At 44.8% G+C, this 11,631-nt stretch overlaps 1 protein-coding gene across 2 annotated transcripts in view; it reads right to left on the bottom strand.

The window, feature by feature from the left end:
• The window catches only part of UPF2 (UPF2 regulator of nonsense mediated mRNA decay), a 53,708-nt gene extending 44,392 nt beyond the window's left edge, over positions 1-9,316 (bottom strand). For both annotated transcript variants that reach the window (XM_074538732.1, XM_074538733.1), the window contains exons 1-3: positions 8,832-9,316; positions 3,852-4,231; positions 1,487-2,266 (exon numbers count right to left, since the gene is read on the bottom strand). In XM_074538732.1, coding sequence (XP_074394833.1) covers positions 1,487-2,266; positions 3,852-4,213 — 1,142 coding nt within the window. In that variant the 5' untranslated portion in view covers positions 4,214-4,231; positions 8,832-9,316. The remainder of the gene's footprint in view (positions 1-1,486; positions 2,267-3,851; positions 4,232-8,831) is intronic.
• Positions 9,317-11,631: the final 2,315 nt, after the last annotated feature.

Raw genomic sequence — 11,631 nt, forward strand, 5'->3', positions numbered from 1 at the left:
CTTATTCCACCTTATTAAGGAGTTCAAATTGACACCTCAAGCTTCAGAGAGAGAAATAAAGGAGTTCTCTTACTGCAGTGGTAAATGGCAGCTCTCCACACTCCTTCCCCAACACAAAGCCCTGCACCCAAGCTGGCAGGGAGGGATAATTCAATGACAAGGGGCTCAAAGAGATCCCTCTGCCCTTGTCTGACCCACTCAGAGCAGGCTCAGTGATGGAGGCAGACCAGGCTGCTCAGCCTCTGTCCACTCATTTTTACACAGTTCTACAAGTAAATATTAAAGTATATTTCCTTCACCCAGATCATTTACATACTTTCTGCTTCTTGCTTTATTAATATATTTTATACCTCTCAGAAATTTTTTTCATTCTATTTTCTATCATACAGACTTTGTAACACTCACTCATTGAAACACCAGCCAGAACCAACGTGCCCAGAACTAATGATAATTGTGAAAATATAAAGGTTTATATTCATTCACTTTGCAAAAATTACACCTTAGCCAGTAATGTACATTGAATTAGTAAGGTACTTGTAGAAATAACAGTACCTCAAAAGTCAGTTTATGATCCTGTGAAATTCAACACTTGGCTGAGACCAGATAGGACTGCAGCACAAAACCCATCAGCACAAAGGATTCTTGCTTTGGAAACATAAAAATTTAATGCATTCCAAGCATACATTTGGTTCTGGATGGATGTCCAACCTTTTAGCTGAAGTATGTGTCTATAAACAGTAACGTGTTCATTTCTATCTGACTGGAATGCTTCCAGAAGAAATTAACAATGACTGCTTTAAGAATAGCATTTGGGTTTAGGCTGGCTCCAATAATGAGAATTCAGGATGCTTTAAAGCAAACAGTTATTTAAAAATGTGAACACAGCAGAAATAAAATTATTCAGATCTCAAAGTCTGCATATTCATACCCTGCAATATTAGTACTACATATAAATATTTAGGAGGACTTTTATTAAATTGTCTATACCCTCCAACACTTTAATAAATTTATTTAAAATATATATGTCCACCTTAGAGTGTAACAGATACCTTCTTAACTTGAACTATTTTTTCCTTCATCCTAGTATACTAAAATAAGTAAACAAGCCAAAGCAATTGTGGCATATGCTTCATTTGATATATGTGGGTGGAAAGGGAGAAATCAGCTTGTGCCAACTGGAAAAGGACAGTACCAGCTGGGAAAGCAGCATTGCTCTCATGCTGATAAGGAAACAGCACCAAACAGAGGAAAGAGAATTACAGCTAAAGGTCAACCTCCCTTTCCTTTCAAAGATATTCAAAGAGTCTGTTTTGTCTCTGCTTTTTAAGTATTCAGAACAAATTTAGAACTTTTTTTTAGAAACACTGCAGAACACACTTATCTCGTACACACTGCTAACTTTGTTCATAAATACTGCAACAAATCTAGGCATTTCATAAATAAACTAATTTTTATTCATAAGTAAAAAGCAACATTCAATTGTCACCTGTTTTGTCTTTCAATATTTTGTAGCTCCCTGTGGTCCCTTTTCAGGTGTTTGGTCAAAGATGTAAAGTATTCCTTCAACAAATTCTGGAAGGGCTGTTGTTTCTCTGGGCTAATTATCTCACTAGGAGGAAAGCTCAAGTTAAACTTCTCTGCAACAGTTTTTACCTTCCTTGGAACCAAACCAGCAATGTCATCTCCACAGTGCCGACAGAAGCTGATAACCACAGAAACATGAGTGTGGGATTCTCTGTCAGCGTTAATAATATTTTTAAGCTGCTCATAGATTAAAGACAAACCTTCCTTGTCAGTGAAAATCCCAACTATTGTCAACTCTGCAATGAAACGCAAATCAGTTCTTAGCTTGGTAATGTTGGGAGTCTTCTCTTCTTTCCTTGCTTCAAAATGTTTTTTCCAAGCCTGAAGTAAGGAAGGAGCAAAATCAGCGTATCGCTGGTGAAAGAGGGAACACAAGTGCACAGCGCAGTTCACGTCTGATATTTTCAGTTTGGCCTCCACAATAGAAGCTACAGCTTCTGCAATGTATTTGCTTAAATTCAGGCTATTAAAGTCATGGGACAAGGAGTCCCTTTGTTGCTCTGTAATGGTTTTTAGCTTCTTAACAAAAGCTGTGTTCTTCTTCAGACTGGAGTCCAGCCTGCTGAAGAAGTTTTCCTCGGGACGACTCTCGGGCGCGTTCTGGTTTTTGCTGCGGAGCTCTTTTCTGGCCTGATGGCGCTCCCAGGCCTCCTGATGGAGCTGATGGGCTTCCTCCTTCTCCCTGGGCAACACAAAAATTAGTTTTGTTATGGAGCTTTCATCTCAGAGTATCAGTACAAAGGAAAAAAGGTCACAGGTGGAAAACTTCAGGAGTTCTAACAGAATTTCACCTTACTCTCTTCTGTAATATCTACTAAGCGAATCCTAGAAAGCTAAAGCATCTGCTGCAGAAACTCTGTTTAATTTTTGTGTTGCAAGGGCAAGTACTACCGGTTACAAACCAAAATTTCTCAAATATTTCTATGCAGAACATATTAATCCCAACAGACTTGGAAAATATAAACATGAAACTTCATTTATTACTGATGAAGTTCCCACAGAAGAGGAAACAGCCTTTCAAAAGGCTGTTTTACATTACATTTAAGGAAAATGGCTGTATTACACATTTAAGGAAAATCTTGTATTGCCAGACTGCTGAAATTACACAGAAAACTTGGAATAGGTGAAATATATCTGTCCCAGCTAGAACTTGGCCATGACATTGCCTCAATCTTAAAAGGGAAATGTTTCAGACCTAAAAAGATGCCACCTTCAACACAGTACTATGGCTGGATAACATAATAAGAAACATGGTCTTAGCAATATCACAAACTGCCAGGCTACATTCTGAGTTTGCCATCCAGGTATCAGGTGTCTGTGACTGATTAAAAGTCATTTCTCACATCAGATTTGCTCCTGTTATGTATGATCTGTAGACCTGCAAAGTCTGCATTCCCAACTTTTGGACAGTAACACTTAATGTTAAATGCATCTCTGCTTCTTCATTGTCCTGGTTTGGGCTGGGACAGAATTAATTTTCTTCAGAGTATCCTGTATGGGGCTGTGCTTTGGATTTGTGCTGGAATCAGTGCTGATAACACAGGGGTGTTTTCACTGTTGCTGGGATGGGCTTACACGTGGCCAAGGCCTTTTCTGCTCCACACCCCAGCCCACCCCACCAAGGAGGAATCTGGGGGTGCACAAGGAGCTGGGAGGGGACACAGCCAGGAGAGCTGACCCCAAGTGACCCAAGGGATATCCCAGTCCATATGTGACACAATGGCCAACACATAAATGTGGGGGAAGAAGGAAGGAGAGGATGAGAGGAGTGATGTATTTGTCTTCTGTTAACATTTGACAGAGCCCTGCTGTCCTGGGGATTGCTGGGGAAGTGGGGAATGAATCCCTTGATCTGGTTTGCTTGCCTGCACAGCTTCTGCTTTACCCATTGAACTGTCTTTATGTCAACCCACAAGATTTCTCACTTTTCTGATTCTCTTCCCCAGCCTGTTGAGGGGAGGGAGTGGCTGATGCCAGCTGGGGTTAAATCACAACATTTACTCAAGCACAATTGTGCTGTCCGTGGTCATCACATGCAGAACACTATCAAACCCCCAAAATAGAGACCAAAGTAACAGAGGTTACAAGTGAACACTCAAAACCTCTTAGAAGTCATAAAGCACAATCAGACAGTCATGTAAAATTTATAACAATACATGCAACTTATTAAAAGTAACTCCAACACTTCATCTTTTCTAACTCTGACCACAATCCTGATAACAGAACTCCAGCATTTGGCCCAATTAAACCTTTCAAAGATAACTTACTTCAGTTGAGCAGCTTCCTCTTCTTGTTTCTTTTTTTCTTCCTCCTCTTGTTTCTTTTTCTCCTCTTCTTCAAGTTTCTTTTTTTCTTCTTCTTCTTTCTTCTTTTGCTCCTCTTCTGCCTTTACTTTATCCTCTTCCTTTTTCTTCCTCTCCTTGTCTTCCTTCTTTCTTTTATCCTCTTCCATTTTTTTCTTTTTATCTTCAGGAACCTTTAAAGTCTCTCTCTTCATACCAACCTTCACATCTTCCTTTGGCTTCTCCCTGGTGCTCACTGGTCGCCTTTCACTAAATTCTTTTTCTTTATTATTTAACTGAGATTCTTTTTCTTCCATATTTGCTGGCTTTTTGCGCTCAGCTGGCATTGTGTTACCCAGGCAAACCTGCAGAAGCACAGGACAACAAGTACTTTTAAATTGCTGTTGATATTTTAGTCATTTTTCACAGCCCACCCATATTCACTTAACTCACAAATGTGTGACTCATCAAAATAAAGGTTTTCTTGAACTAAGGAAAGGACCTGAGAAGTAAAAACAAATCATTTTGTAAGCATGTTGTTCTGCAAAGTTGTCTTCAGCACGAACCCTGAAGTTTCTACAACCCAAGGAATTTAAGATCTTGAACATAAACAAGTCCATCTGAAAGAAAAATAATTCAAGACTGATGAAAACAAAGTACCCCAAACTTAAAAATAAGTACACACTTGAAACATCAGCATGCATCTGCACCTCACTGACCTTCCTACACATCTCCCTTCCACTAGCACTACTTAGGATCACAGGATAATGCAGGTTAGATGGGACATTAAGTAATTCATCCTGCTGCTCAAAGCAGGGTCAGTAATGAGATCAGACAAGACTGTGCCAGTCCTGGAAAGTGTCAAGGGAAGAAACTGCACAACCCCTCTGGCCAACCTGCCCCAGTGCTGGATTATCCCCACTGTGAAAAGGCACCAACCTGCTGCCTTGTTCCTCACCCCTCCCAGATGTGCCCAGCCTCTCCAGCACTCAGCACAGCACAGCTGAAGAGCACAGTGCTGACTCAGCTGGATGCAAAACCTCCCTGCCAGCAGAGCAAACGGAAATAACATCACAAAGGCTGTGATTATCAAGACTTAGCAAAGGCTACAATTTCTCTCTCCTTCTACTCAACCAACATTTTTGTAGGAGCTTTGGCCTCTTTGGGGTTTCCAGCCCTCCAAGCTTTGGTTTCATTTGGCTAAGGACACAAAAGGTGACATGTATTGAACACAAAAGGTAAAATCACAGGGCAGTTTTGATTAGGAGGAAACTGTGATGAGCACCTAGGTTAGGCCCCAGCTCCAAGCAAATCCAAGCAAATCAGAGGCTTGGCAAAGACTTTAGTGTCCCCAGGAATAGAGAAGCAATGGTCCCCTCTGGGCTCACAGAGAAAAAGCTTTTCCTGACACCAGCCTAGAAATTGCCATGCCCCATATTGTGTTTGTTTCTTTTCATCCTATCCCTGCACAGCCTGGGGGAGAAGCCAGCTTCATCTTCACCAGGCTCTCCCATCAGGTTGTTTTAAGACAGTAATAAGATTTCCCCCACTTTTCTTACAGATCAAGAACCCAGTTCTCTGTGTTTCTCTTCAGATATGTTCTCCAGCCTCCCTGTGTTCTTGGTGATCTAACAGACTTATTTCAGTATGTCAATGTTGGGAACAGAGAACCCACACCTGGATGTGGTAACTCCTGAGCAGAAGGGGGAGACTCCCACTCAGCCTTAGGGTTCAGTGCTGGTACCCCAGCCTGGAATGCAAGGGCATTCTGCTGGCTCCTGGCAGGGGCAGGTGGGCCAGGCAGCACCACAAGAGGCATTTACAACCACCTAGCCTTTACTTCAGGCTAAATTGTTTCTTAACACCAAAATTAATTTTCCCATACTTACATGCTCCAAGTTAAATGCATGCATAGGTGGGACTGACAGGACACCACTGCATGTGATGCCTTTTGAAGAGCCATCACTTTGTTTTTATCAGTAACACCAGTTTGATTCCCAATGGCCACCCCTACTTCTGCCTTTCTAACATTTTACTCTGGATTATGAAAACATTTAGATTCACCAATTCCCTGCATCTACTCAGAGTGGATAATGAGACACCTACATTCCAATCTAATGTAGAGTGCTTCTGGTATTAATTTCAACTATTTTGAAATAAGCTTATAAATAAATAAATTTATAAATAAATCTTCACAATAAAGATGTTTCTTAATAAGCATTGCACATTCTCTCTGCCATCTCCCACACAATAAAATGACATATTTATATACTGTCTGTGCCTCCCAGATGAAAGTGTATTACAATATTTAAGGTGCTCATCCAGGGCTTCTGAAGAAAAATGGTGTGCAAAAATTGACAGTATCAGTGTTCACACCTGGGCAGTGACAACTTAGCAGTGGGGAGCCTGTTCATGACTTGACCTCAGGCAGCAACTGGCAATGGCACCAACAGGGAAATGTCTCTGACAGGGATCTATGGAAGTCAAATCTGCATTGCTTAAACAAGCACACTTGGCTCCCTAATGCATGGCTACAACTATGAAATTTCAGAACTATTTGAATTCCAAAACCACTGATCTTAAAACAGTATTATTATGAAATCAGTACTTAACCAAAGAGGGAAGGGGTTGCCTGTGTTTAAAGAAACGCTGGAACAGCGTGTCACAATTCCAGTACTCTGAACAAAATATCCAGCTACACGAGAAACTTTTAACAGCAGGGTCATTTACCAACAGGGTCATTCATCCTCTTACTAAATTTAGGAACTCAGAATTCTGCTTTAAAGACGTATCTGATGCTTCCTTGTATAAAAGCAAACCTAAGAAGATGAGATAAAAAGAAAAGGGAAGGAGCATAATTGGGCACATTATGGTTTTGACCACAAGGCAGTATTGTCCACTTTTTCCCAGCGAACAATGGAGTCCAAAAAACCCCCAAAAATCTCGTTTTACAGTCAGATTCTGTTCTGTTCCCAGAACAGGTACGCTGCAACACTTCTCACTGCCTACTACGTGTGCAGCTCCTTATCTCGCAAACCTTTCCGACGGCTGTGCCAGCTCCGGCACCGAACGGCCGAGGGCAGCAGGAGGCGGCGCTGCCGCTGCTCCAGCAACAGCGGCGGCTCCAGCGCAGCTCCGGCCCCACAGCTCCCTGACAGCGGCACAGCTACAGGAAACCTTCCCGAAAGCTGTGGGACACAGGGAAAAATGGGGACAGCTGGCTCACCTGGGCCTCATCTCCATAGGAAACGAGGCTGAAGATGGGATGGAAACATTGATTCTCTTTAATATCTCACATTTACATTAATGCGCTGATGGAAAGGCCTGATAATGACATGAACTCCATAAGCCAACAGACAGGACAAACCAGCACTCACACCAGAAACTGGGAAGGACAGAGAAAACAGAGACAGGACAAACATCCCTGTGCCTTTGGACTCTTGGCAGCCCATTTCTGTAGTGACACTTACAAGCTTTAACAATCCTTCTCAGTTTCAGCACCTACAGACAAGTTTCTAGAGGGAACCATTTTATGTAATTTTTCAATATTTGACATACACTGACTCATTTGCAGTTAAGTCAATTTCTATTGTACTTAAGTTTCTACCTTTTCTAACAATAATCTTGGAATTTGAAGGAATGGGACTAGGTTTGTGATACTCTGAGCTCAGAGACTTAAGAAACAGATTTGAAATACAGAAGTAACATTTAGGAAAAACCACCTATGTTATTTACTCTTGAAGAAAGCAGAGTGTAATAAAAGGTATTCAGTATCATTAATCTACTCACAATTCAGAATAAAAGAATAAACAGCAACACCTTGGCCCTCAAAGCAATATTCTCAAGTCAATAAAAACAGTCTACTCTCCAACCCTGAAGTAATATGATCCAGAATCCCTATCCTTGCAACCACAAGTATGAGAGAAGGAAATACAGCTCTATTAAACTTAACACAATGCAATTTCTCACTAGAAATTAAATGGATTACATAAATAGTCCTTTCTGCAGCTACTCCATTACAAAAGAGATATGGGAGATAATAATTGTAGGCAAGATGTCCCACCTCTGACTGGCTGAAAAATCTCAAAGAGCAACAAACTCCTCCATCACTAGTTACCACACCACTAGAAGGTTGTACGTTTCAAACACTGAAATCCAATTAAAGTTCTCTTAATGCAAGGGAAGGTGCATAAAAAAATTCCCATGTCAGTGAGGAGAAAATAAACTTACAGATTTTGGAAAATGAGACACAGCCCACAGAACAAAAAACGTTGTGCAGAGAGAGAGGAGTCCCCCACAGAGCGTCAGGGAAGGTTCACAGAATCACAGAATATCCTGACTTGGGAAGGACCCACAAGGATCATCCAAGTCCAACTCCTGGTCCTGCACAGGACATCCCCAAGAGTCACACCATGTACTGAGCACATTGTCCAAACGCTTCTGGAGTTCTGTCGGGCTCGGTGCTGTGACCACTGCCCAGGGGAGCCTGTTCCAGCACCCAGCCACCCTCTGGGTGAAGAACCTTTCCCTCATATCCCACCTAAACCTCCCCTGACAAAACTTCAGGCCACTGACACATCTGGCCCAACAGCCGGGCACTTTTACTTTCGCTTCTGTACCTCTCGGGGACAATGTTTTGCTGCCAAACTTGCAGGAAGGCGCTTGCCACCCAGAGACAGAGGCCTAGAGACAAGGCACTAAGTACAAAAAGACTCCTTGGCTACCACCCCAGTCCCCGCCCGCAGCTCTCCCGCAGCCCGGGCCCGTTCCCGGATGGCACCAGCGGCTTCCGCTTCCCTCCCGGCCTCCCTCTCCCAGGCACCGCCACCCGAGCCCCACGGCCCCTCCGCCACCGGAACCCCCTCCCCGTGCCCCCGCCAGGCCCCTGTGCCCTCCTCCCGCCGTCCCCGAGACCCCTTCCACACGCCCCGGCACCCCCTCCCGTACCCGGACTGCCCGCGGTACCTGTGCCCGGTGCCGACATGGGCCCGCCCGGCGCCGCCGCCGCCGCCGCCTCCTCCTTCTCCTCCGCCCCTCCGAGGCCCCCGAGCGCTTCTCCCCTCACGGCGACCGGGCCGCCGCCGCGCTGCCTGACCCACGGCGCTGCCCCGACCGAGCCCTCCGCGCCCGCCCCGCCACGCCCGGGCGCCAGGGGAGGAGCGGCGCCGCTTCAGGGCGGCGGAGCCGCGGCTGCGGGCGGCGCGGAGCGGCGCTCCCCGAGGGGCGGGGGTTAGGCAGCGCGGAGGGCAGCCCCGCGCGGGGTCCTGCCGGCGGACGGGTTACCGGGAGTGCGGAGGCGGAAGGGGAAGAGGAACGGGAATGGGAACGGGAATGGAAGAGGAAAAGGGTTCGGCCCCGCGTCCCTCACAGCGGCGGGGAAGGGGGAAATGGCCTCTGAATGTCGCTTCCTTGGTGGCCTCAGCGCGCGGCTCGGCTTGTGGGGCCGCGTGTCGTCACGGCGGTGACGTGTCTGTGCCGTCATGTGGCGGGTGGGGCCCTCCGGTGTCACCGTGATAAAACATTGGGGTGACAGTGTTCGAACAGCACATTGTGCCTCAGGGTGGCTTCACGGGCGTCCATTACCGTGCCCAGCTCTGGGCTCCTCAGCACAAGGGAGACAAGGAGCCGCTCAGAGGGTCCGGCGGAGCCGCAGGGATGAGGCGGCTCTGGAGCATCTCCTGTGAGGAGAAACTGCGGGAGCTGGGCCTGGCCAGTCTGGAGAACACTGAGAGGGCATTTCATGGATTCAATAAATGGCTCCAGGGCAGGCGCCAAGAGCCTGGTGCCTGACTCATCTCAGTGGTGCTAAGTAACAGAATAACACTTGTAGCCGTGATATTTTCTGAAAAATCCTTTCCTTAGGATTTTTTTCTCCTGAGAAGCTGAGAGGCCTCAGGAACAAAATGTAAACAATTATTATCTGCTGCTATGGAATGCAACAAGTGCATCTGGGATTGGTCTCATGGTTGTTTCTAATTAATGGCCAATCACAGTCAGCTGGCTCAGACTCTGTCCGAGACAGAAGCTTTTGTTATCATTCCTATTCTATTCTTAGCTAGTCTTCTGACAAAATCCTTTCTTCTATTCTTTTAGTATAGTTTTAATATAACATATATAATAAAATAATAAATCAAGCCTTCTGAAACATGGAGCCAACATTCTCATCTCTTCCCTCATCCTGGGACCCCTGTGAACACCACCACAAACACTCACAAAATACAACATAAGAGATTACACCTCCAATGAGGAAGAACTTTATCTTGAGGGTGGCAATGGGACAGGCTGCTCTCAGAGGTTCCATCTGGAGACATTCTCAACCGACCTGGATGTGACCCTGCCTTGGCAGGAGGTTTGGACTGGATGATCTCCAGAGGTCCCTTCCAAACCCACCCATGTCACAGACAAATTTTATGAAAAAGCCTTTCCTTAGGATTTTTTCTCTTGAGAAGCTGAGAGGCCTCAGGAACAAAATGTAAACATTGATTATCTGCTGCTGTGGAATGCAACAGGTGCATCTGGGATTGGTCTCATGTGCTTGTTTCTAATTAATGGCCAATCATAGTCAGCTGTTTCAACTATCTGGAGAGTCACGAGCTTTTGTTATTATCCCATTCCTGCCTTTCCTTTCAAGCCTTCTGATGAATCGTTTCTCTTTTAGTATAGTTTTAGTATAATACATATATATAATAAAATAATAAACCAGCCTTGTGAAACATGGAGTCAACATTCTCATTTCTTCCCTGGTCCTGGGACCCCTGTGAACACCACCACACACCCATTCTGTGATTCTGTCATTGGGTGTCTTTTCTAGTCTAAATCTGGTCTCTCTGCCCTCTAGTCCAGTCACTGTCCCCACCTGGACATGAGAATATTTCACAGTGGTGAATTTAGTACAATCCCAGATTTGTTGGAAAGGCTCTCTGCCTGCAGTTCTGGGCACAGCATCACCTCTTGGGCAACTCTAAAGCTGCCTAAGCTGGAAAAAGCTGGCACAGCCCAGAGTTGCAGAGTGGGAATCTGGTGTTTATTTTACATTTTGAATCCAGGTTCTGACAGAAGCTTTTAGGTTGGGAAAGCCTTTACACCCCTTTGGGCTTAGATCAAGCCTTCAGCAATACTGGACTTTGACAGCAGGCACAGGCCTGGGTGTACATAGTGAGATTATTCAACTGTTAAAGTTGCTTTTTACTCAGAGGCAAGAGTCAGCCCCAACAGAAGACACTGTTTACTAGTGCAGAGCTTTAGGTGTGTTCTGCCAGCTGGTACAGGACTAGACAGGCTGGGTTTTTTTTCCAAGGAAGAGCTCTCCTCCCTGCTGTTTAACTTCACTGCTCATTTTGCAGACATATCTAAAAATCTCTTTCTGGACAAGCTTGAAAGGATGGAGTCGTGCTTGTTATTGGCACAGATCATGCACATGTCCCTGCTCACAAAGATCTCAGCTGCTTGCCAAAATATCTTAAACTACCAAGTTGATTCAACTGAATCAATGGAGTGGAGAAGATCCATGGCAGAACAGTAAAAAGGGGACAGAAAATCCATGTTAGTGTTGGTATTTTATTTCCCAAATGCACCAATCCTTTGGCCTGTCAGTGGGTGCCTTTGGATTCCTCTTTTTAGGGGGAATTGGGTTTACTTGGTTTATCAGTGACACTGGCATCACATCAAGAGATGTTGGCTTATTTTCTTCTGAAGCACAAGGCTGCTGCCCTTTCCAGCATGCATAAAAAGCACAATCACTACAGTTCTGAAAGGAAAGCAAAAT

Source organism: Zonotrichia albicollis, chromosome 4, assembly GCF_047830755.1.
Source record: "Zonotrichia albicollis isolate bZonAlb1 chromosome 4, bZonAlb1.hap1, whole genome shotgun sequence".
NCBI classification, from domain to species: domain Eukaryota; kingdom Metazoa; phylum Chordata; class Aves; order Passeriformes; family Passerellidae; genus Zonotrichia; species Zonotrichia albicollis.